The 27,833-nt window shown below is 41.8% G+C and overlaps 1 protein-coding gene across 1 annotated transcript in view; it reads right to left on the reverse strand.

Annotated features, from left to right (window-relative positions):
• Nucleotides 1–1,647: 1,647 nt before the first annotated feature.
• The window catches only part of LOC111952689 (nuclear factor 1 A-type), a 53,764-nt gene continuing 27,578 nt past the window's right edge, over nt 1,648–27,833 (reverse strand). The window contains exons 2-3 of the mRNA XM_070435380.1: nt 2,682–3,210; nt 1,648–1,655 (exon numbers count right to left, since the gene is read on the reverse strand). Of these exons, the coding sequence (XP_070291481.1) occupies nt 1,648–1,655; nt 2,682–3,210 (537 nt within the window). The remainder of the gene's footprint in view (nt 1,656–2,681; nt 3,211–27,833) is intronic.

Consider the following 27,833-nt stretch of genomic DNA (forward strand, 5'->3'; position numbering starts at 1 on the left):
GCATGTGGCATTATATCACAAAACTCTCCCAAGAATATACCATATTGCACAATAATTCACCAAGAGTAAGCCTAAAGATAATAAAATTCTAATTATGTTGTCAACTTTGCAAGTATACACACACTTTGCAAGAATTTGCACAATAGTTGTATTTGAGAATTTTCATACCCTGATAATAAAAGTGGTCTACTAAGTTTGCTGTTAAATGGGTTGGTGGCAGGATAGTGTTGTCACGGGGGTCCCCTTCTTCCACCCCTTGCCCTGGCAGCAGTGGGGGATAACTTGCCCTGGCAGCAGTGGGGGATACCTTGCCCTGGCAGCAGTGGGGGATAACTTGCCCTGGCAGCAGTGGGGGATACCTTGCCCTGGCAGCAGTGGGGGATAACTTGCCCCTGGCAGCAGTGGGGGATACCTTGCCCTGGCAGCAGTGGGGGATACCTTGCCCTGGCAGCAGTGGGGGATAACTTGCCCTGGCAGCAGTGGGGGATACCTTGCCCTGGCATTTAATTACTGACTTCAGCTGAAAAACCCCACCTTCGGCATCGGTGCATGAGGTCAGCCTCTCTTCAGATGGCTTGTAATCAACAGAGCTCTAGAAATGCTTCACTGCTTTAAATAAGACACGGGAAGAAACCTGATCCTGTGGGACGAGGCGACGAGAGACAGAGAGAGAGAAAACGAGATGGCGAGAGCGAGAACACACTGCAGACTTAATTCCACTGAAGGCATACCTCTGTGCTCTGTGGGAACCATCTATTTCTTCTCTCTCTTGTTCTCACTCAAGGCTGAAAAAAACTCTAACTTTAGGTATCAGAATGCTCACGAGAGCAAAGCGCCCATGACATTTTAGCCACAATGAGCCTCAGCAAATTGTATACTGAACAAAAATATAAACGCAACATGTAAAGTGTTGGTGCCATGTTTCATGAGCTGAAATAAAACATCCCAGAAATTTTCCTGACACACACAAAGCTTATTTCTCTAAAATTGTTTGCACACATTTGTTTACATCCCTGTTAATGAGCATTTCTCCTTTGCTAAGATAATCCATCCACCTGACAGGTATGGCATATCAAGAAGCTGATTAAAAAGCATGCTCATTACACAGGTGCACCATGTGCTGGGGACAATAAAAGGCCACTCTAAAATTTGCAGTTTTGTCACACAACACAATGCCACAGATGTCTCAAGTTGAGGGAGTGTGCAATTGGCATGCTGACTGCAAGAATGTCCACCAGAGCTGTTGCCAGAGAATTTAATGTTAATTTCTACACCAGACGCCTTCAACGTTGTTTTAGAGATTTTGKCTGTACATCCAACCGTCCTCACAACCGCAGACAAMGTGTAACCACGCCAGCCCAGGACCTCCACATCCAGCTTCGCCACCTGCTGGATCGTCTGAGACCAGCCTCCCGGACAGCTGATGAAACTGAGGAGTATTTCTGTCTGTAATAAAGCCCTGTTGTGTTGAGAAACTCATTCTGAATGGCTGGGCCTGGCCCCCCACTGCTGCCAACTGTCGATGCAAAAATCTGCAAAAACTGAACAAAAGCTATAAAAAAATATATATATATATATATACACACATATGATGACAATATGATGCTATGGGAATGTAAAACTAGGTACACATTACACCTAGCTCACTTAAGCTTCTGGAAACCATTTGTTGGAGAGTGGAAATGATTGTAATTAAGGTGCTCGGTTTGCCTGGTGAAACAGAGCTCTTTCCAAACCTTGCAAGTGAAAGCTGGTGTTTGTTGCTGTCAGTTGAGGAAGGAGCCCCCGCTGCCTTTTATCAATGAACATTTCTCTATCGGCTATTTGCACTGTACTTCACTCTCAGGGTGAGTTTTCATGGCACAAGCACAACTCATATCAAATAGTGAAAACACACATTTTTTAAAGACATTTTGAAAACATTTCTAGATAAGGATTTAGCTCATGGGGAAAACATGAAACCCTATCGAATTGATTTGTTAATTAGTATGTATTTTCCAGTTTTTAAAAGCCTTTGAATAGAAAGCCTTTGAATACAATAATTATTAACATGAGAGAAATCAAATATAAGGCTGATGGCATGCTGAAGTTTTTATATGTACCAAATAGTTAATTTGCTTGTGCTGAGCAATCGTGATGGAGAGAGTGTGTTTTGAAGCAGCTGACTCTGTCGTCACACAGTGCCAACTTCTGGCCCGTCATAAACAGCAAAAGGACAGGGCAGTGCGAGGAATTTGGCAGATTTGTCCCGCTTTTCCCAGACTACTGCTGTGATGAAATGATGGTTGTCTGCTACAGATAACATTTGTGTCTGCATATTGAGAGGGGACGGTGCTGTGCGGTGCACTGTTGTTGGGTTTGGTGAGGGCAAGGTGAATCAACGTCCTTCAATACAAGTACATTTCTTTGTTTTGGTCGGGTGCTTACTTAATGAGTGGCCTGTGATTGTTCCTTGAAAGAGTGAAGCCAACTGCGTACATTACATTGGCCTGCGCTCTCTGATAAGGTCCATTTGAGCCGTTAACCCCATCCAAGTGTTTTTATTTTCGATTAACAGTACAACTTTATCACACGTTCCATTTCCTATGATCATATATGGAGTGAGGCCAACATTTATGCAACTCCAATTTTTAACAAATGTTGACTTGTTTAGAGAGTTGAGAAACAAAAGAGGGACTTACCTGCGTGAACAAAGTAGGCCAAGTAGAGGTCGAGCTCCTTCACAGAAACTCCAATGTGATGAGGCTGCACACACAGCCCTGGGTTCGAGCACTGTGGGGACTTCACCAGCCTTTCCCCATCAGTACTTTCGAGGGGAATACCTTTGAATAAAATGACCATGACCAAGTCCAACCTCCAGACTTTGTCTGCCTGACGCAGGCAGTCAATCCTCCTCATCTTACCCTTCTGGTCGGGGTTGGACAGCACGCAGCACGGGGGCTTCTTCCCGGTGACAGTGAGCACAAAATCCTCCCGGAACTCTGGCCGGATGTCCTTGCGGAGCTTGGCCAAGAGGCGTGATGCCCACTTCTGCTTGACCTCAGGCTTCTCGCTGAGCAGCTCGTCCTTGACCGCGCGCTCCTCTTCCTTAGACATGCGCTTCTCATGCTTCTTGAAATACTTTCTCTTGCGGGCCTGCAAGTTGAACCATGTGTAGGCAAACGCTCGCACGTGGGGCAACAGAGCTTCGATGAAAGGATGGAATTCATCCTGTGAAAGAGAGGACCACAGGAGAAAATAATTAATGATTTTGTGGTAACATACATTCATAGTGAAACATTTTGTTTATGTAATCGAATAAAAGGCAAAGCAACAATAATCATTACAATTCATCTTGTGAAATCAGATTTACATTGAGTAAACACTAATTGACTTTTATCTGAAATACTCGGCAATGAAGGAATGCAATAAAGAACATGCACTACTTCTCTTTGATAGAATATCATAACAAAAATGACTTTTTAGAAAACAAACATTTTCCATTTCAGAATAATATGCAATGTCTGCCACGTTTGTATTTATGAGTATTTACGTCATTTTTTTTTTTTTTTGCAGTTGGGCCCGTTTCATTAACACAAGGAGAACGGGCTAACGGAGGAGTTTCTCTGGACCGTACGGACAAAGAGGGAGCAGTGAAATACGGCCGTGTCTTGGCTCTCTGGCAAGAATGTGGGTCTGTGGGTGTCTGGCAGAGAGGTGATAGAAAAAGCAACAGCCGAGCGGGAAAGCTGAAAGTCTATTTTTAACTGTTCGCCATGCAAACATATATGCATGCGCGCACACACACACACACAAAGAGATGTACAGGCAGAAACGTTTAGCTCAGAAAACTGTTCCAAGACTGGTACATTATGTGGGTTTTTAGCAGGGAGAGCTGCCTGCACAGCTATTAGAGAAAGAATGTGGATAGATGGCATGTTGTGGATCAGTCCGTTACACCTGCTACTAGCACAGTCACACACTGGACAATATGCTCCCTCTCAAAATCTGGCCTCACAACCCAATACAGGCCATGGAAATGTTACAGCACGACACCACGCCAGAACGATGCAGCACAACAACCTCTTAAAACTACTCTCTCATATTTCAAATAGTATCACGTCTGCAAACTCACACCAGAATATTTTTGACGAACAAAGAAATTGTAATAATAGATGAACGACCACTACCATTAAATATATTGAACAAACGATCATAGACGACACAATGTTAGTCTGGTCCCACTTTACTACAAGGACATTTGAGATTTAAAAAAATAAACAGAGCTGAGCTACCAAAGAGACGAAAGGTTACTAAACTCCTTTGTAGAAATCCTTATTATGTACTAAAAGCGTTTATTGCCGAATGAGAAAATAAAAGAGCACTGGAACCTGAAATCTTTCCCTTTATATAAAACAAATCCCCTCGGTACAGCACTTTAAGATATCAGCTGATCTAACAAGGGCTATATATAAATACAATATAAATATATAAATACATTTGATTTGACACCATTTTAACTCAAACTTATAAGTGTGCCAATTCCAAATACTCAGTTTCAATTTTGTCCCAGCATGCCACACTAGATTRCGCTATAAGCAATGGAGCAGATATGCTTCTCTTCTAGGTGAGTGTTTACATGCATATGTACAGTGAGTAGGCTGTGGGTTTTATGGGGGGGCAAGCTAGACTAGGCACGGATCTAACAGTACATTTTAAAATGCACCAATCAAATCCTAACAAATGTTTAAAAAAATAAAAAAAATAAAAAAATGAGAAATCACCACTCCAAAAGAGACGTATTTTAATTTCCCAAATACACTCAGTAGAGGTTAGTGAAGTAGTGAGTGGTCTGGAGTAGGCTTCACCTCAGGTCATTTTACCACCCCAACCAGTGCAAGTCTGCTCAACTACAGATGTAGGATCTTCATTTGAGCCAGTGCAAAGTGTGCTCAACTACAGATGTAGGATCTTCATTTGAACTAGTACAAAGTGTGCTCAACTACAGATGTAAGATCTTAATTTGAGCCAGTGCAAAGTGTGCTCAACTACAGGTGTAGGTTATTCATTTGAGCCAGTGCAAAGTGTGCTCAACTACAGATGTAAGATCTTAATTTGAGCCAGTGCAACGTGTGCTCAACTACAGATGTAAGATCTTAATTTGAGCCAGTGCAAAGTGGCTCAACTACAGATGTAGGATCTTCATTGAGCCAGTACACAGCGTGCTCAACTACAGATGTAAGATCTTAATTTAGCCAGTGCAAGGTGTGCTCAACTACAGATGTAAGATCTTAATTTGAGCCAGTGCAAAGTGTGGCTCAACTACAGATGTAGGACTTCATTGAGCCAGTGCAAAGTGTGCTCAACCACAGATGTAAGATCTAATTTGAGCCAGTGCAAGTGTGCTCAACTACAGATGTAAGAGCTTAATTGAGCCAGTGCAAAGTGTGCTCAAATACAGATGTAGGATCTTTCATTTGAGCCAGTGCAAAGTGTGCTCAACTACAGATGTAAGATCTTAATTTGAGCCAGTGCAAAGCGTGCTCAACTACAGATGTAGGATCTTCATTTGAGCCAGTGTAAAGTGTGCTCAACTACAGATGTAAGTTCTTAATTTGAGCCAGTGCAACGTGTGCTCAACTACAGATGTCAGATCTTCATTTGAGCCAGTGCAAAGTGTGCTCAACTACAAATGTAGGATCTTAAATTTGAGCCAGTGCAAAATGTGCTCAACTACAGATGTAGGATCTTAATTTGAGTCAGTGCAAAATGTACTCAACCATTCATAGATTAAATAACTTTTTCCTCATCTTGATAAGTGGAAATACTGTACCTCTGACTGGGGTGGCATGACACCATCCTTTTCATCGAATTTCAAAAGGACTCACACTCCCTTGTCTCATAGGCATGAAMATTTTATTGTTTTAAAAACCAGTAAATGGCATCTCCAACTGAAGTAACTTCAGCCAATGTGCTATGAAATATAAATTCTTCATGGCTGATATGAGCATTGTTATCTGTGGTTTCTGTATATAATATACAGTTCCCCTGTCTCCAGGCCATTTGAACAATACCTGCATAGTCTACATTCTGCATTTTTGCTGCTTTTGTACATAAATAAAACACACATGCACAGGTGCCTCAACCACTTCATGTATAGGCCTCATTTCAATATATATAATCTGCTGCATTTTCATGACTAGAGTAGTGTATATTTACTGATAAAAGTGTGTCAGTAGAAAATGTTAAGTTAAACTTCCAGCTGTGAAGTTTGTTTTCTTTCTGTTCACCTTGGTGACAGATCTAATGTTTCCAAATAACAGGCCTGTAACAACAGCTCATGAATAACTGTCATTTAGAATTGCAATGATGACAGTCCCCTCCTACTGACACCCACGCCACAACAGAGGTACTTATGGGAGTGTGTCGATGAGCTTACTTTCTCCATGCCCACAACAGTAAACAGACTCAAACAGAGCAGACGCCTCACCATTGCTAATCAATTGGAGCAATTACACAAARGTAAATCTTCGAACAGCCTCATGTAGGCCGCAAGGGGCATGTTTTTCCAAACCCATGCAACGTGCACAACTGTTTCTATCTCTGCATCTTCTCCACGTCTAGACACAAACACTACCATGTGCCTCGAAGGCAGTACGCAATGACAAATTCTGGCAATTATCAATAGTTTTTCTACAAATGCACAAAGAATGTCAATGTTCAGTTCTAGGTATAATATTTCATGCTTTGCAGTAAACAAAAAATATGGAAGTGCTTTAGGCCTGCCTGTCTTGTATACGATTCGACCCACAAAAAAAGTGTATTTGAATCAATTGAAAGACTTTGATTATAAGTATTTTTGCCCAAATAAGATGATTTTATTACACACAGCGTCTTTTCAATATATCATTCAACTGTCAATACTTAAAATTTGCCAATTACTACAGATTCTGTTTTATCCAGCTGAGATGAATTGTAGTACATGTGAATTACCCTAGCCATGTTTCAAGAAATAAAACAGATTCAGGCAAAATGAGGATGAATAAATATTTTACATACTCAAGCGAGACATTTCTCCAAATGTCCCTTCTCAAGTTAGTGTCCATCAACTAGTATCAGGTTTCAGTCTTCTCCTTTGGGCCCATTTCCCTTATGTCTTGTAGTATATGCACTGTACAATCGTATTAAATATTAATAGATAAATATTCAGGACTTATCAGTAATGCTTGGCACTAGAGGTAAATTAGCACTAATGGTTTTGAAAAGGTCTTCCATTGTAAAGGTTGGCAAGTCCAGGACCAGAACCCATCATTGCTATTAAGTCAGGTACTTGTCATTTACATAAATTTGTGTGGTCATAGTTTAAAAAATGTTTGAAAAAAGTAGGCTATATCCCAAAATAATAATGAAAAGTACATGTATGAAAACATGAAATCAATATGATCAAAACTTAAATACAACTGACTTGAGACAAGGCCAATAGATAGGCCTATTGGTGGTCAATATKAAATCAATTTCAAAAATCAATTATACTATGGCCTTATGCAGCTATAGACAAATTAAAGTATTCCACACACACACAAAAATCCATCCGAACTTTCACAACTACAATTCAGTTTCTGCCCTCCAATAATGAAAAAAAAAGGAAAAAATATATATGTTATAACATTGTAATATGTGAACAATTATAGCTACAGTTAATAAGTGCGTTTTTCTCTCTGTTAATTTACATTTGTATATAGGTCCTCTGTTCTGTCACCTCAACAAACCCCTAACATAATGTATGGAATATAGATGGATCTTTTCTGTGTCTTCCTGACACGCAGCTGCAACTTTCCTCCTGGAAATCTTACATTTACCCCAGGCTACTCGTATTGAGACTATCTTCTCATCTTAAACAAAACCAYAACTGTATTATGATACATTTGCTAAAATAATATTTCGATTTTTTTTTAGGAAAGACAGGCCGATGATGCTTTTAAACATTAACGACATTTACGGATATGCAACTGATCATTAAGCAAGCTATTCCACTAGCGTTCCCACCTTGACTAACTTTTGGTCAGGCCTACAAACCACCATATTTCGGGTTATCAAACTTAACAACAATCATTCAAGTCCAAGAAAAGACAACTATGTTAGAGCACAGAAAGTTGTTGAATAATTCTTAAATATAATCGAAGTTCTTGAGGAAGTGCATACTACATGTCACTCATAGTGCGCAAATAAAAAACAATACTATCCATAACAATCGAATATAATAGTAGCCTAGTAGCCTATTTGAAAAGTGTAATGTCCCAACTTGTGTTTTCCCCGTGCACATGGCTCACCGCAAAGTTTAATGCCAGAGAGTGGCAAAGTTTAATGCCAGAGAGTGGCGGGGACTCGATACTGTGGAACAGTTTTAATTTTGATCATTTTTGGATGCAATTTAGACCAAGCAAATTGCTGTATTTTAAATATTGTGTTCAAAGCAGTAATCGATACAAAGTGACAACTGCATGGATGTTAAACACCCAAAGTGCAGGGACCTGGAAGCCGTCCGGGGGAAGCTTTGGAAAATGATGTACCCCATGTTAAAACATTGTGTGCATTCATTCATATCAAATATGTGGAAAGACGCGCCGATAACAACGTGCACATGTAACTTATAGGAGAGGCCACCTTCATTTCTGGATTGAAACTCTGGATACAAAAAGTAGTCCAAGTTAAAGCGCGCTTGACATCGAGATAGTCAATGTCTAATATGAACTAAAATAGACATGCATATACGTGTGTGCATATATGTAGGAGGTAGGCGCCATCCGCCATGTGGTAGTTAGTTCAGATGGCTCTGACAAACCAGGAATGCTGAACCTACTGCACACAAAGTTACATGCCTTGAGCAACGTTAGTCCATATCACCCTGTCCCTGAGGAAGAAAGCATGAATGCAATAAAAATGGTTAAAGACAGATGAAAGGCTCACTTACCTGTGTTAGGCATAGCGGAGAATACATATCTGTTGTATCTAATCTTGGATTTGGAGAGTGTATGTGTGTGTGTGTGTGTGTGTGTGTGTGTGTGTGTGCGCGCGCGTGTGTGTGTTTTGGTTGCTGTGACGGGTCTGCGTGTTTATGTGTGTGGGTGTGTGTCCGTGTCTGCTCGTGTATGCGTGGTGGCTGTGTCCGTGTGTGTGAAAAGGAAAAAAAAGGAGAGACAGAGAGAAGGGAGAGAGAAAAATAAAGCCTGCTTCTTGCTTTCACATTTCCAACTCTGCGAACTGCAACGAACGCTTCACCGCTGCATAGAGCTGAACTTTAACCCCGCCTCGAGTTACAACGCTTCCACTCCGCATTCATCTACCGTACAGTGCAGTAAAAGCCGTAGAGCAGTCCCTTTGTTGGAGAACTCATAACTTTCACCAGAGGCATATTAAACAACAAAAGAAAAGTCCCAGCGCAGACTGGCTGTAGCGGAGGTTAAAAATCACAGGAAAGAGGAAAAAATAAGGGATCTTCGGACGGTGCAAATCTTGATATATCGTATTAATACCGTTACAAAAAATATCTGATTGTCAGACGCTCGTTCTTCTGGACTCGGTAAGAGATCTCTCATTCACTCCACTGAAAGGTTGCAAAAACCGAAAGCATTGAAGGCATGTGGTGCTGCTTGCTTCACCGTGGAGCGAACTCTGACATGAGTCTGTCGGATTTACGAACGAGAAGGGTGCGGTAGATAATGGATCTAGTAATGCCTCTGAACACCCAACCAATTGCTTATTGCTGAAGCCCGACAGATGGTTTCCGTTTAGAAAATAATCTTAAACAGGAGACGATAAATTGAATCCGTTTTGCGTCTGTCCTGTATATGGCGGAGAGGAGGATTTTGTTCTTTGGATTACATACGAGGATTCAGCACCCGATCTACATTTATATAAGGTTGAGCGTGTCGAGCACGTTGTTAATCTTTTAACTGCGGAGAGTAGCCACAACAGCATGCACTGAGTTCCATACAGCTACAGTTCACTCTTGTCCACTGTGTGCGGAGGACAAACTCTTGTGCTCACCTCTCAACATAGCTCCCAAAGTATCGACGCTTTTTAAGGAAGTAGGCTACTGAGACCAACGTCAATGCAATGAACATGCGGGACAGTAATGTAGCCTATATGCCTACATAGCCTGCAATGTAGCCTGCAATGAACATGCGGGACAGTAATATATAGCCTACATAGCTTATTTCAAATGTTCAAATTATAAACTGCCTACTTGAGCCTCTTAGCCCCGCCATGAAATGGCTTTTCAAACTGATGCAAACAATGCGAACCTATTCATTTAAATCAGGACGAGCAGGGATCGCGTAAGACTACAACACCAACACTGCTAAATAAATGCTCTTATATGATGTTTAAAGCAAATGAGACGGTGTATAGCTGGGAGGAGAGAGCTCGAGGGATCACCACACACTCGATAGGAGATATACCACCCCTTTTGAACAAATGCTTAACTTTAAAATTCGTCGGACTAAGTAGGCTTTACGGTATTCCATATTCCAACTATCGACATTTACAACAAGTTATAGCCTAATTATAATTATTGGTCATCATTGACATTAATAGTCTATTAATCTGTAACTAGGTTATTCATCTATTCATAGTATTGGCTGATTGTAACTGACATATGCTACATTACATGCAAATYAATGTCTGCTTGGCCAATTTATGTCAATTTGTAAGAACTTGCACAACACATTTCATCAGAGTGGTGCACAGCGAGTGCAGATCCCAACAATTCAATAAAGTGCATTAAACTTTACATAACAAATACCCCCCACACACACATTTATATAATATAAACGAGAGAGAGCCATATGAGAGATAAGATTAGGCTACCACTCATTTTACTAACTCACATGCCATTATGTAAGCATGAGCAAGATCTTCTCCTATTCACAGCGAAGCTATGTATATTATCCAAAACCAAAGCATCGCGTAACTCCAGCACGCACGCATTAACGAACACTTGATGCTTGMATTTTATTTAATTCAGTTTCAATCATAACCATCTATACAAAATAATCAATTGTAATGAAATACAATTAAAGCATCAAACAAACAATTGTTTACTTGGCAATAGTGAATACAACGTGCGTAAAGCATGCGTAATAACTTGGGTATAGAGCTTATATCAAAAGACTGACCAACATCTTACATTCTATAATACTCCTAAAGTACTATACTACCCAAACGCCAAAGGTTGGCATTGGTAGCCTATTGTCTGCTTCACCTGCCCTTACAGACATGTAAGGGTTAATATTAATCGAAATAATGTCAACAAACCAATACTCGCATTTTAGAGGCCCATTTACAGTGTGTTTGAAACAAAAGTAAGAAAAAAGTAAGATAAATACTAATTAGCCTACAGTAAAGGCGTCCAACATTTGGTGTGACTTAGTATTTTGACGGATTTTTCTCCAAAATATCAGATTGGCCTGACATAAATTCGAGCAGCCCGTACAGAATCACTGGATCAAGTGTGTGTGTGTGTGTGTGTGTGTGTGTGTGTGTGTGTGTGTGTGTGTGTGTGTNTGTGTGTGTGTGTGTGTGTGTGTGTGTGTGTGTGTGTGTGTGTGTGTGTGTGTGTGTGTGTGTGTGTGTGTGTGTGTGTGTGTGTGTGAGTGAGAGAGAGAGAGAGTCATACTCTTGATCAAGAGTGTGTGTGTGAGTCATGAATGTACTCCGTTTCTGTATGGGCTGTCCGAATTTGTTATTAGTGAACAACTTCCGTCCAGAGGGAAAAGTCATTTGTGCACCCTCTAGAAAATCGCCTGGGAAGCGACCACAAGTGGCGAGTGTGGTCTCTGCTGCATCTGAACACTCTCCACACACACCTGCACCAAGACTCCGCAACCAAATGCATGCCTATTCACAGTCTAAAGGTTCATTAACATACCAGCAAGGCAAAAGGTGCACTTGCAACGGTTATTATATATTGCTATTACAGCAAAATATAATAATAATAATAAAAGTAGCCAAAGGCTGCTTGCATTTACTGAAAGCTCTCACACCAGCCTGAAAGGGATATTACACAACCGTTATACCTCACTGAAGTGTTGATTCACTATATGGACTATAAATCATGTGTTGCTCAAGTAATTCATATTAATAAATACCTTGAAGCAAATACAAGCCACACACCATTGCGCCACAATAACCCTGCGGCGTAAGGAAAATGGTCTACGCATGTTGTTCACTACCTCGTGTGCTTGAACGGACACAATACGTTCAGGAGATGTATATTGGGCTACTGTATTTTCTCATGTTGCAGCGCATAGAACCTCTATTGAGAATAGGCTAACCTGCTAACGGCATTTTGCCAGCCTCACGGTATCCATGCCGTCAGTGCGACGCTAGAGCTCCGTCCTCTGATTGGACTAAACTCTAGGATTTGAAGCCCAGCATCCATCTTATTGGACAAACCCATGTCACCAGAATTTCTCGGTATGCATTTATCTGCAATCGCTCGTTTACTCTGCAGAACAACTTGTTACCACATAACGAAACAATGTATCTCTCACTCTGGTCGCTAGGATGGCCTAGCAGACGGCAACACCGGGAGTGCAATGCTCTTCTGTTTTGTTCAATTGCCAAGTTTATTTGACGATATCAAGATATCCGCATTATCAGCATTTGCATACATAGCTAGCAACACAGACCAGTCTGACACGGACTCTTGTCAAATCCTTTTACAAAAGCAGAAGACTTCTTAGTCTACATTTAACCTGTGTATAGCCCGTACACACCACGTTTATGCACATGTCCATTACTTCTCACTGTAAAAATAGATGGTAAGAGGTATATTTGCACGTACCATTGTAATGTATAAAGTGAATATACGTGAGCAACTTTAGACTGTTGCGACGAAGTGAAAAAAGTATTACGCTACAACTTGCTTCCGGTGTGAGTATTTTACACTGAATCAATTAAGTATAATAAAGCGCAAGGGAAAACAGTTTTTGTTGTATTAATCCCAAGAAATAAACAATGTCAGGGAGCCTTTCTTCACTCCTTGATATTTGACTGCGGTCCAAACCTGGCAAAGCTGTCTCAGCTTGGTTTGATAGACTTTGTGCAGAAGTTGCAATCGATTCAGTGAGTCTCCCCTTGTTCATTTCCGCAATAGCTGCAATTTGCATAGTAACCACGCGAACCCGGGCGGCAACTGAACGCCACTTCTTTCTTGCCATCTCCTCCCCTCGCGGAGTCACATAGCCTAGTGGCAAATCAAAGTCCGAGTCGAGTGCCACAGACCCCGGTCTGCGTTCTGCTCCCGCACAGAAAAGCTTTTTTTCACCTACATATTGCTGCATACCGCACTCTCTCAACCCTTCCTATAAATCTACGGCGCGCTTGGGACAGAGGGAGGAATGCCTCGGCGCCTATATTGCGATCGAAAAAACGTCAATAAGTATAGGCTATAGCGCATTCTTGCTGCTTTAGCACCAGAGCATTGTTGCAATGCTGGACATCTAAGCAATATCATACCATCACAATGAGCATCTAAGAACTCCACTGATGGCGCAAATTTACGGCTGGTCGACAGAAACTAACACCAATTCTTTGCAGCGGATTTTCTACTGCTTCCCAATGGAGATATGGAAAATATCAACCATAGGTGTGCCGGTGGGTCGTATTGAATTAGAAGGCATGCATACTCATGTCATATGACAGTCGTAAGCCTGTTTGGTGCTTCTACATTCAATTGATGTGTGCATATCAAGTGCGATTGGATTCCTATATCAATTTATACGTGTTCATTTAGCCTGTGTGTCGGAATTGTGTGGTAGCAGGCAAGTTAAGCAGCATATCTACATGATTGAATTGTTGTGGGCTGTATTTATTACTGTGTTGATTTTGCCCTTGCGGTTGACTGCAGTTAGATATTTTGTGTGAAAGAGACCTATTCTGCAACTGTAGCCGATAGAGCTCATATTATGTATGCGAGTGTGACTAAACATTTTACAATGAGCATGACACGAAAAGTGATGGTGTTGATTATTTGCTCAAATAGCCAAATAAACAGAATTTCTCAATGACAATGTGTTTTTTGCTTGTTATATGAAGTAGCTTAGGCTATGAGTGCGCACGTTTGGACTAGCAGAGGTGACATTCCACGGAACTCCAATGAGTGTCCCTCATTAAGGTCAAAGCCTCTTATCATTCTTTTGAGCGATGAGGGGCGGTGGTTCCCACGCATGGTGACGTGTACATGTCAAAACGCTTGTTGTGTGTGGAGACGTGCTGAACATAACGCTATTAACCTGCAGTAACGTGGATTTCAACGAGGCAGGCTCGAGCAGCGCAYATCTTCAGTTTTCAGACTCGGTAGCCTACTGATAAAATGTAGTTTATAAATAATTGTTTGATATTTTTACACTTAAAATCATGACCATATCTTCGTGTGCAAATGTTTCAAACCGTCATAAGCCAGCAAATGCAGTTATGTGGGTGGGAACCACATGCCCCTTGACTCTGGAATTTAACGAGTAAAAAAGAATGTAAAAACAAACATGAAATATCAAAGACACAAGCAGCCCTATAGTCCAACAATGTAGTCTTAACTCCAATATGAAATGAATGAAATCCGAAGTGTTTTATATTTAATATGATCATTTTTAACATATTTTTGTAACTAAAACAAGTTTGTCCGGAGTCATCAGTTAAGTGTTTTCTCCTGTCTCAAATGGTCCATCCTTAAGTGTATGTTGTATGCACACAACATAATCTTCTAACAGGTTTGCATGAAGTGTCAGAACTGCCACACCTCCTTTCAATGGTCGCTATTTGCCACAGAGGAATGCCGTACCTGTCACTGGTTACTGTAGCTTACTTTTGCCCAGCCTCTATGCCGTTCACATACAACAGCCATTCAATGTCAGGTAACCTAGCGGTTAAGAACGTTGAGCCTGTAACCGAAAGGTTGCTGATTCGAATGACCAAGCCGACTATGTGAAAAATCTGTCGATGTGCCCGTGGCGTGAGCAAGGCACTGAAACCTATTGCTCCTGTAAGTGGCTCTGGATAAAWGCGTCTCCTAAATGACTCAAATGTAAATAGCATTGGAATCATTCGATCGAAGTTACTATCAGGTGAAATATACATATAACTGATTTRGGAAATGGAACAAGTACGCCAATAAGCATATGCTACAGATATTACATTTACCAGATACAAATTAGATCTCCTGTTACATCTATGTCAGGCTGATTGCTAAGGTGCCTTGAAAAAATATATTGAATGCCAATATTAATTGGGCTTCAAGTCGAGTTTGATATTTTGGTTTCGAATATATCTCATGTCATTTAAATCACATTCTTGATTTCAGATACTGCTGAGAAATGACCAACTTGGCAACGTAATCAAACTGTACAAAGGGTTCACAAGCAAGGTTTGGGTAGCGCACAAACAGGGTTGAAGGGAGRTAGGCCTAAAGCGTATCAGGGTACTATCAACAATTATCAACGCTTACAGTCACAGGATTATTACATTCATATACCACGTGGTTTATCTATTAATTACCGCAAAAATAACATGAAGGGATTGGTTCGTAAAGTTAATTTTAAGCCTAAAAGGTGAACACATTAATTTATTCCAATTCCAAATGAAACCAATGCAATGCGCATATCCTGATTTTTATTAGTACTTGTTTTATCGAGTAATATCGATCCAGTTCTTAGCTAAATCCCTTAACAGAATGGCTCGAGAGACGCCTTTATAGTGTTTTCTGCCACATTCTGCACAAAAAAATGTTCGAAGCTCCAGCAACCAAGACAGGGCTGCCCAATATAATAGGGGCAGGGGCTGCGCGTAGTTACAAAAAAATCATATGAATAGCAAACACTGGAATAACAATATCGAATATAGCCTATACGTTTTGAGACGTTGTCAAACCCAGGGTCATTTATTAGACATCAGAATATTAAGGATGTGTTGGAACACCACAAAACAACATTTTGGAGTCTGTCATTCTACGAAAGCTTCTGCGAGTGCAAGGTAAAGCAAGTTTGGAGGATCATAAACCATATTAACGATGATTACAGGGCTATTCTTGAAGTGAAATATTGTTATATGACTGTCATATGCGCGTTTGCGAATACAGGTAAAAGAGGAAGAACTGCCTGCACCCATTGTCACCAACATTGTTTCCAACTTTCAGATGTACCAGTTATTTTCACAGCTCCAAAGTTATGATCTGACATTTGCAGAGGTAATCAAAAGAGTTGGTACAAACTTGCATAGATCGTTAACGGTAATCGTGCCATTTCATTATCGGCAGTAAATCGAATGAAGCATGTGAAAACTTGATTCAGAATTGAATAAAGTAGTTGGTTTTCGTATCAAGACTTGTGTGTCAGTTGTTTGCGTCAGCCTGTTGGGATAGTGCAGTAAAACAAAGCGGTCGTAGGCTATTCTTCATGACATCAATCTTACTAATAACTCACGACTAAAACAGCTGAAAACCTGCAATTCTGGGCACAGCCCAAAAAAATTGAAACGTGAAGACAATGGTCACAGCCTAAAACAGAGTTCTGAAAAACATTYATTCTACGTGCCAAGTTCTTCGATGTGTAAAGGAAACACTGTTCCTATATGTTTGTTGTAGGAAAGGATGAGAACTCAAAATAAATGTATACAGAAGATTTGGGGTAATCAAATACACGTCGGCTGTTTCAAAGCAAACAATTTTAAAAAATTTGGCGACCGCCTCATCGAAATCTAAACTTTTATGGTAAATGGTGATGAGACTTGTTTTTGTTGTGAAGTTTAATGTAGAATAGATTATCTCCCCTAGCTGCAGGTCGACTTTTATAAGATATGGTGAGAACGGTATAGGGTAATCTCATTTTAAATCACCCATGGCGGGCTAGACAGACACCGTTTTTTATCCATCTTGACAACTTTTAGTCTGAATCAGTTCATTTGGATTCTGTTTTGAGTTAAAAGTACACCACTCTCAACAAATACGAAACTAATTCATCTGGGATGGGTTATTTGCAAAAACAATCTACCCATAATTTAAAGCAACTTAAAAAGGAGTGGTTTGAGYATTATATTTTTGTTCAAATATAGGCATACCTGTGAATGAACTAGAATTGGCACAAGTAGGCMTTTTAAATTGAAACATTCGCAAAACCAAAGTAATGTTAGGTCTAGCCTATTCCATTACAATACATGTTGCCAATCTGTTTTTGTCATTCAGGGATGATGTCCTAAAAACATTCCGATTTTTTTAATGTGCATTATGTTCAGATGGTGCATGATTTGAACAATGCTTAAAATAAGTGTTCCAAGGCCCTATAACCAACATATTTATAGAAAGGATAGAAGTCTTGCAATTGTGTTATTGACATTAATTTAAATATAATTTCAATTATACAGCCAATTTTGAACTACAAATTAATTACACATGCCTATATTCAACTATTATATTTTGTTATCACGAAGTCACTGAAAAACAATTTGTTTGTCAATACAAACATATAYAGCCCTAAATAAACTACATAATCAAGAAATGCATGTTTAATGTTTTCATCGTCATTAAATCGATGGATTTGTGTCTTTGAGCGCCAAAGGAGTCATTCATACCATTTTCGTTATTTCGATGCCCAGAATCTACACGACACAAATATACTCCCTCTGCACGTTAAAGGAGGTCGACACTCCATCTAGAGGTTTGTCATCAAAACTACATTMTCTGAGCTTCTGTCAGAAACAGTCTGTGCACATCGTTTCAAACGGGCATKGGTTAGGTATAAACTTTTCATTTACGAACTCAACCTTGTTTTCCCTTGCGAAATTACATTGTTTTGAAATATGGCCACAAAATAGTGTCGATAGAAGTAGCTACTCATCATATAAGTACTCAACAACCCATATTGTTTGTGCTAWTTGTTGTCTATGATTTACAATAATAGGCCTATCTCTAAAATATAACCTCATCAAAAGTAGGMTGCATGGTGAAAACGAGCTCTATACTTCCCGTACCTCTATATTCAACTGTCTGAATATTCAATGCATAAAAGAAGGCAAATCATTTGGGAAGGGGGGCGGGGGGTGGAATATGGAATATTATTAAAGACAAATGTTCGTTACAAAGATCAGAGGTCTTCCTCGTATAGGATTTAATTATTAAAGCATCAATATGCATCCTGATATAATTTTTTACCAAATAAATGTGTATTTGAAGCCAACTTCTGTCTGTATGCAGTAAAATGAACAATACATTCACCAAATTATAATTATAAAAATAAATATAATGCAGACACATTTTTTTCTCTCACAAATGGCGTATGTAAACGTCTTTTCCTGTTATTCTCTCGAATATATTAGTTACATTTAAATAAATGCATCATTTAACAATAACCCTATAATAACACGTTTTTGATAGCAATGATAATTAGTTATTTATTATACAATGCATCCATTTTATTACATATATATATATATTTTTTTTTTTAAATTGCAGTGAAAATATGCTTTAATTTCTAATGGGGTCTTTGTATAAATTAATTCGGTTATTGCATTTTCGATACCGTCTCTTAAACATCWACTTTTTACATGTTTTAAATGTAACCTTTATTTTACTAGGCAAGACAGTTAAGAACAAAATCTTATTTACAATGACGGAATACACCTGACAAAACCGGACGGACGACGCTGGGCCAATTGTGCGCCGCCCTATGGGACTCCCAATCACGGCCGGTAGTGATACAGCCTGGATTCGAACCAGGGTGTCTGTAGTGAAGTCTCTAGCACTGAGATGCAGTGCCTTATACCACTGCGCCACTCGGGAGAAGAAGTAGTGTTCTGTTTTTAAAAACGTTGCTTGATATTACGTGATCTGGTTGAAAAGATGATCTTGACGAAGAAAATACCCACTAAACTGCAACCCACGTCATAGTGCACTGTCTGCCTGAGAAACGCGCGGTTCAACTCCTCTTAACACAATTCACAATTATACCACGGGGGGCGGTCTTTCAACGCTCAATCTCCAACATAAAAATTCAGAGGCAATTGGGGTCTTGCACCACCACTCAACCGTGAACTAACATATAGGCTCTATACCATACTCTGAACATGTTAGAAGTGTTTTTTCATCCATCACCCAGCACCTTTGAATAAACACACACAATTTAAGTGGACCCATTCTCACACTTCATGTGAGTGAGTGTGTGTGTGTCAATTTGACACAAATAAAACATGTAAAGTTTATGTGAACAAGGCTGCCCTGAAGTCATAATAGGTTTCTGTCAGACATTCCATATGAGCACTCCACACACACACACAACACCACTGCCTTGGTAAATAAAACATTCCCCAATATGTCCACGATGGCAGTGAAATGGCATTTTGGGGGAGTGTGTGTGTGTGTGTGTGTGTGTGTGTGTGTGTGTGTGTGTGTGTGTGTGTGTGTGCTAATATGCTAGCCCCAGGGTAATTACACTATCCAGTTCTGGAGCAGCTTGCCTCCGAGGCCACTCCATAACAGCCCTTATGAATAAACAAGCAGCGCGTCTGTGGATCCCCTTACTGCCTGTAACACTACTGTGCCCTCCGGAGAAGCCCTGGCACCAGCCTACTCTACCCAACACTTCAACTAAACAACCAACACTGGAAACACATTACTCAAACAGAGGGGATGGTGGTTTTTACTGATTTCATCAATGMCCATTGAGAAAACAACAGTCGATTTTTAAGCCTTGGCCAGCCACATGTTTATGACTAAAGCAAAGCAGCAAATGAAAAAGTTACAGCTAAATCTACAGGGTAAAAATAAGCCTATGGGCAGCCAATGTGTGCGATTTGCTAGCATATTCAGAGAGTGCATGGTGACATGAGGAAGATCTTAACTCCACAGAGAGCGAGAGAGAGGGGAAAATGAAGGGGGTTACTGGGCGGTTTGGACCCAGTTGGCTTCACCTGCTGCCAGCCGCTGGAGGTTGGCCCAGATCGGTCCACAGCTCTGGAGGTTAGCCTAGACCAGTCCACATATCAGCCTCCTCCTCGGCCTAGACCAGTCCACAGATCAGCCTCCTAGTCGGCCTAGACCAGTCCACAGATCAGCCTCCTCCTCGGCCCACATCAACACAGCTGCCCCCCAGATCACTCACTTAACAACTTGCTCCGTGACAGTGCCAAAAATCTAATCATTACAAACCAATAAAAAACGATAAAACTGTCTCCATGAATTAGGTATGATAAGAAAATATGGTCACAAAACAAAGGAACACAAGAGGAGCTACCAGCTGCACATCTCTTTTTATTAATGACACCAAACTAATTCATTAAATGCAACAAAAAAAACGGTCTATTTATGCATCTCTCAAAACAGGTTTAGCTTGTTGGAAGTGCCCCAGGATCGAGTTTGGGAAAGCCTGATTTAAAGGTCTGTGTGGATTTGGACCGTGTTCCACTTGGCATTTGAAAACGTAAAGCTCTGTCGTCCCTCAGCTGCTCCACTATTTGCTCCACTATTTACTCAATGTCTGAGCGGTAGCAGCAGAGCCTAGAAGCCTTGCGCAGAGCAGAGCGCTACGGTGCGGCACGCTAACAGAAGCCCTGATAAAAAGGGAAGCCAGTTGTGCTATGAAAGTAGAGGCTGGGCAAACAGATGGGCCCTGGGAAGAGCAGGGGGAGACCGGCGGATACCGCCACATGTCACCAATACCAACCTCCCGTGTGTGTGTGTGTGTGTGTGTGTGTGTGTGTGTTTCTGTGTAAAACAGAAACACATAACACACACATTCAACTTGCACAATAATCACACACACACACACACGCACACTCACGCACGCACGCAGGAGTGCTTTATCTGGCAATGGCTTTAATGATCTGGTCCTCTTTAAACAGATACTGTAGCTCCACACACACACTGTGGCCATTTCCCTCTGCAGCTGCTGCTGTGACAGAGTGAGGTAGTAACAGCCAGCCGCTGCCACCTGCCTGCCACCAACTTGCCCCTCTCTCAACCCAGCACAGCAAAGAACCAACATTGACAAGAACTACATCCTTCATGACGAAGGCTATCTGAAACACGCCAAACCCATTACCTCAGTATCACCATGAGGCGTCTTACAATCCAAAAATACTACCTCATACCTCAAAATAAAAGAGATCTACAATCAAAAACCACTACCTCATACCTCAATATAACTATCCAAAACCACTACCTCATACCTCAATATAACTGAGATCTACAATCCAAAACCACTAGGTCATCTACCTCACCCCTAGGCCTCTGTGATACACTGCAGAAGCCTCAGCACCTCCACCTACAGACAGTGATTGTCGTCATAATGGAAGTTATAGGACGTGTCAAGGTGGCGAGACCTGCAGCTGTTCTGGGCCGGACTGTAGTAGAGTCGCCAAGTCAGCAGCCAGGCAGAATCCAACTGATACGTCATACACTGGGAGGGACGTGTCAAATACGGATGCAAGTACAGCTCATCCATGAGTAAATATACAACAGCTCAGATTTCTCCGTCAGAGTCCCTCTCTGGAACAATACATGAAGGTAAGAACTTGTGTGAGGAGGGGTCAAACATGGAGAGGTCCGAAAATAGTGGTATGTGGAGGACAGTCGGAGAACAKGAAGTACATTTCTTATTTTACCCCCCCCCTCCACACCCACACTCCTTATGGCTCCCTCCAACAGATTGCCCACGCATACTAGGTTTGGTGGGGCCCAACCTGACAAGGAGCCCAACATTATTTAGTCTTTAAAAAAGAGGCCTGCGGGCGAGTTTCTAACGTACGCAAGCTGTTGGCATGGCCAGGCATATGCTGGGTCTAGCTCACGCAGATCCCCCCTTCCCCCTCACCCCTGCTGTCTACTAGTCAGGCAGGCCTGGAAGTAGCTGCCTGCAGCAACCTAGCATGGATGTGACCTTCTCTCCTCACTACACCAGGGCTTGGTGATGTGACCTTCTCTCCTCACTACACCAGGGCTTGGTGATGTGACCTTCTCTCCTCACTACACCAGGGCTTGGTGATATGACCTTCTCTCCTCACTACACCAGGACTTTGGTGATGTGACCTTCTCTCCTCACTACACCAGGGCTTGGTGACGTTGACCTTTCTCTCTCACTACACTAGGGCTTGGTGATATGACCTTCTCTCCTCACTACACTAGGGCTTGGTGATGTGACCTTCTCTCCTCACTACACCAGGGCTTGGTGATGTGACCTTCTTCCTCCACTACACTAGGGCTTGGTGATATGACCTTCTCTCCTCACTACACCAGGGCTTGGTGATATGACCTTCTCTCCTCACTACACCAGGGCTTGGTGATGTGACTTTCTCTCACGACACTAGGCTTGGTTGATGTGACCTTCTCTCCTCACTACACTGGGGCTTGGTGATGTGGTCCAAAAAACATCCACCACAATTCACACCATTATCAGCAGAAATTATGAAGGATGATAGAGGCTTACCTATTGGGACAAAATCAGGCGTGGCACAGCGTCTGTCTGAAAATGTTTGCTGCCATTTGGTTCACGCGAAAAGTACTGTAGTGCCAATATTGTGGACGGCTGGAGTCCAACCGTGTGTCGTGATATTGACGCCCAGACATATAGGGTTCAACTCAGAACGTGGCGCTGCATTACATTATAGAAGATGTCCTGGGCTAATAGTGTAAGAAATAACACACGCAAAAACGAAATACTGCTAAATTGCTTAGGAGCTAGAAGCAGAGCTACCATGTCTGTCAGCGCCATCTTACTGTTTTTCTCCTCGCTCACAGGGCCTACTGTAGTTAAGGGGCTTTGTGTGTGTGTGTGCRTATGCATGCAGCTGATGCAGTGGCTTCGCACCACAGAGAGTTCCACTGATAGGCTAGACACACGAGGCGCACATGCATGCATGCGCACACACACACACACACACACACAATAAGACACCTGACAGCTGTTCCCAAATAAAAAAAACAGGAGATCTGCACACACAGCTGGATGTGGAGATGGTACCATCCCTCCCACCTCTCACCTCCACAGCATAGCTCCCCTACCACGGCCCACCACGGCATGGTGGTGTATTTGACAGGTGACTGGGATAAAATTAACTAAAGGGAGGATTCAGAGGCTATCCGTAAATTACAGTCGTTCATTACGGAGGAGAGGGAAAGAGAGAGCCTTTAACATGCCCAGGCTTTTTGGGCCCAGCTGGGATAGATGAGAGAGTAGAGAGAAATTGTTGGCCTGCACTCCGCTAACCATAGTGAAAGACGCACTGGTAAAAGATGGTTGTAGATCCGTGAGGAAAAACCCAACAGCTACCTATGTAACATAATACAATTAATTATTCTATAAATAGTAGTTCCCACTTGTTCCTAAATAACTGACTAAAGTGCACTAAGCTGTTTCTCATACATACAGCTTCATTCTTGTAAAGCTGGTTGACAAAGATTAAGGTGACTATTCCCCAGGCTAACAAGATCAGTCTAACCATCCCCACAATAGCAAAATCGTTTAATGYTTTTTTAATTGAAATACCYCCGTCCTATACTTTCAGTGTGTATGTGGCGATAGACTGAAGACTGGGGACTAGTGTCTTCTGTATATTCATTCCATATCCCTTGTATAGGTGGGATGTCTGCTGTGAGCTATAGAGCTGCATTGTAGACGGTGGCAGTAGCAGCCGTGGGCCTTTCTGCCTCCTCTCCGTGGAGCGGCGTGGAGAGCCCGGCTCGGGCCCCTCTCCTGGGGTGTGACTAATGCAGGGCGACAGTGCCAAGGCAGGAGAGGGCCGCGGCCCTGCCAGGGAGCTTGCGCTGCTCGGCTCGGCTCAAGGCCACCTTTGTTGTGAGCCCACTATCTTACCACAACATGTTCTTCTGTCAGGCCGAAGCTGGCTAAATCCCTTTTAGAGAACCCAAATCCTCTTGATGAGCTCCCATGCTCCCCTTTAATGTCTTAATTTTCTGTACATATTTATTTAGTTGCTTACTGTTGAGACGAGGGGAGGTGGAAAGGAGAAGAGGAGGGTAGTTGGGGAGGAGGAGAGGAAGGGAGATGGGGTGAGGAGAGGTGGGAAGGAGGAGAGGAAGGGAGTTGGGGAAGAGGGAGGTAGGAAGGAGGAGAGAAGGGTATTTGGGGAGGAGGGGAGGAGGAGAGGAAGGGCGGGAGAGAGGAAGGCAGTTGGGGATGTGGCGAGAAGGGGAGGAAGAGAGATGGAATCAGAACACGTAAGTAATTCATCACTACATTATGCCTCTGCAATAAAGCTGGCTGCTGGGAAAGCTTTGATCTTTTTGAATTCATATTCATTTTGCTGTGAAACTTTGGGATTATAACTGTTTCATTGAAAATAAGCAGCACATTGTACGGATTCTATAGATTAATTAATGAAAAGGTATAGTGTACTACATCGACAGGTCTCATGAAAAGGGTACTCAATAGCATTCATGTCACAAAAAATATTGCTTTCACAGAAATATCTGAAGAAATAAACATCAAAAACCAAGGCAAACCAAAAGAAAATCTGAATACAAAATGATTGACTAAAAGGAAATGTCTAGCACGTCTTTCAAAGCAGCTCCAGCCTTGGAGTAATGTCTCCCCTTGGTGGCGATTGACTGCCAGTGCACAGCTCCGAGTTAATTAGCACCTCAATGGATCCCAGCACACCACTGTATCCAGTAAGACAAGGTCCACGCTATAGGGTGACCTTTTTACATCATGTATTACACAACAACCCCATAGCAACTAGAATAGAAAATAACAGTTTGTCCAGTCCCCTGGTCAGGCAAGAGAGTCTTGCCAAAGCAAGTGAAATAGATAATAAACAAAAGTGAAATAAACAATAAAAAATGAACAGTAAGCGTTACACTCACAAAAGTTCCATAAGAATAAAGACATTTCAAATGTCATATTATGTGCAAATAGTTAAAGTACATAAGAGAAAATAAATAAACATAAATATGGGTTTTATTTATAATGGTGTTTGTTCTTCACTGGCTGCCCTTTTCTTGTGGCAACAGTTCACAAATATTGCTGCTTTGATGGCACGCTGTGGTGTTTCACCCAATAGSTATGGGAGTTTATCAAAACTGGTTTTGTTTTCAAATTCTTTGTAGGTCTGTGTAATCTGAGGGAAATTTGTCTCTCTAATATGGTCATTAATTTGGCAGGTTAGGAAGTGCAGCTCAGTTTCCACCTCATTTTGTGGSCAGAGTACATAACCTATCTTCTCTTGAGAGCCAGGTCTGCCTACGGCAGCCTTTCTCAATAGCAAGGCTATGCTCACTGAGTCTGTACATAGTCAAAGCTTTCCTTAAGCTTGGGTCAGTCACAGTGGTCAGGTATTCTGCCATGGTGTACTCTCAGTTTTAGGTAGGGCAAATCAGCATTCTTTTTTTGTTAATTCTTTCAATGTGTGAAGAGATTAACTTTTTGTTTTCTCATGATGGGGCAGCAGGTAGCCTAGTGGTTAGAGCGTTGGACTTGTAACTGACAAGGTACAATCTGTCGTTCTGCCCTGAACAGGCATAAACCCACTGTTCTAGGCTGTCATTGAAAATAAGAATTTGTTCTTAACTGACTTGCCTAGTTTTGATGGAATTTTGATGGAATAGAAGGCCCTTCTTGCCTTGTCTCTCAGATCATTCACACACTTTATGGAAGTTACCTGTGGTGCTGATGTTTAGGCCGAGGTATGTATGTTTTTTGTTTGTATAGGGCAACAGTGTCTAGATGGAATTTGTATTTGTGGTCCTGGCAACTGGACCTTTTTTGGAACACCAATTATTTTATTTTACTGAGATTTACTGTCAGGCCCAGGTCTGACAGAATCGTGCAGAAGTATAGGTGCTGCTGTAGGCCCTCCTTGGTTGGGGACAGAAGCACAGAATCAGCAAACAGTAGACATTTGACTTCAGATTCTAGTAGGGTGAGGCCGGGTGCTGCAGACTGTTCTAGTGCCTCGCCAATTCGTTGATATACAGTGCATTCGGAAAGTATTCGACCCCTTCCCCTTTTCCACATTTTGTTTTGTTACGCCTTGTTCTAAATGGATACAATCATTTTTTTCCTTTTATCAATCATCACACAATATCTCTAATGACAAAGCAAAAAAAGATGTGGAAAGGGAAGAAAAAAGAAAAACCTTATTTACGTAAGTATCATACTCTTTGCTATGAGACTCGAAATTGAGCTCGGTGCATCCTGTTTCCATTGATCATCCTGAGATGTTTCTACAACTTGCGAATCCACTGTGGTTAATTCATTTATTGGGAAATTATTTGGAAAGGCACACACCTGTCTATGTAAGGTCCCACAGTTGACAGTGCATGTCAGAGCAAAAACCAAGCCATGAGGTCGAAGGAATTGTCTGTAGAGCTACGAGACARGATTGCGTCGAGGCACAGATCTGGAGAAGGGCACCAAAACATTCCCCAAGAACACAGTGGCCTCCATCATTCTTAAATGGAAGAAGTTTGGAACCACTAAGAGACTCTTCCTAGAGCTGGCCACCCGGCCAAACTGAGCAATCGGGGGAGAAGGGCCTTGGTCAGGGAGGTGACCAGAGTTCCAGAGTTCCTCTGCAACGTTGGGAGAATCTTCCAGAAGGACAACCATCTCTGCAGCAATCCACTAATCAGGCCTTTATGGTAGAGTGGCCAGACAGAAGCCACTCCTCAGTAAAAGGCACATGACAGCCCACCTGGAGTTTGCCAAAAGGCACCTAAAGGACTCTCAGACAATGAGAAACAAGATTYTCTGGTCTGATGAAACCAAGATTGAACTCTTTGGCCTGAATGCCAAGCGTCATGTCTGGAGGAAACCTGGCACCATCCCTACGGTGAAGCATGGTGGTGGCAGCATCATGCTGTGAGGATGTTTTTCAGTGACAGGGACCGTGAGACTAGTCAGAATCGAGGGAAATATGAACARCGCAAGGTACAGAGAGATCCTTGCTGAAAACATACTCCAGAGCACTCATCACCTCAGACTGGGGTGATGGTTCACCTTCCAACAGGACAACAACCCTAAGCACACAGCCAAGACAACGCAGKWGTGGCTTCGGGAAAAGTCTCTGAATGTCCTTGAGTGGCCCTGCCAGAGCCCGAACTTGAACCCGATCGAACACCTCTGGAGAGACCTGAAAATAGCTGTGTAGCGGCGCTCCCGATCTAACCTTGCAGAGATTGAGAGGATCTGCAGAGAAAAATGGGAGAAACTCCCCAAAAACAGGTGTGCCAAGCTTGTAGCATCATACCCAAGAAGACTCGAGGCTGTAATCACTGCCAAAGGTGCTTCAACAAAGTACTGAGTAAAGGGTCTGAATACTTATGTAAATGTGATATTTCATATATATGAGGTATTGTGTGTAGATATGTTAGRGGAAAAAACAATTRAATACATTTTAGAATAAGTCTGTAACGTAACAAAATGTGGAAAAAGTCAAGGGGTCTGAATTGTTCCCGAATGCACTGTATATGTTGAAGAGGGTGGGGCTTAAGCTGCATCCCTGTCTCACCCCACGGCTCTGTGGAAAGAAATGTGTTTTTTGCCAAATTTAACCGCACACTTGTTGTTTGTGTACATGGATTTTATAAGGTGATATGTTTTCCCCCCAAAACCTTCCAGCAATTTGTATAGCAGACCCTCTTGCCAAATTGAGTCAAAAGCTTTTTTTTTAAATCAACAAAGCAAGAGAAGACTTTGCCATTGTTTTGGTTTGTTTGTTTGTCAATTTATTTTCCCAAGGTTGCTGTTGACGCATATCCTACGGTAGTTATTGGGTCAGATTTGTCTCCACTTTTGTGGATTGGGGTGATCAGTCCTTGGTTCATTCAAATATTGGGGAAGATGCCAGAG

The sequence above is a fragment of the Salvelinus sp. IW2-2015 genome, linkage group LG26, assembly GCF_002910315.2.
Source record: "Salvelinus sp. IW2-2015 linkage group LG26, ASM291031v2, whole genome shotgun sequence".
Classification (NCBI taxonomy): domain Eukaryota; kingdom Metazoa; phylum Chordata; class Actinopteri; order Salmoniformes; family Salmonidae; genus Salvelinus; species Salvelinus sp. IW2-2015.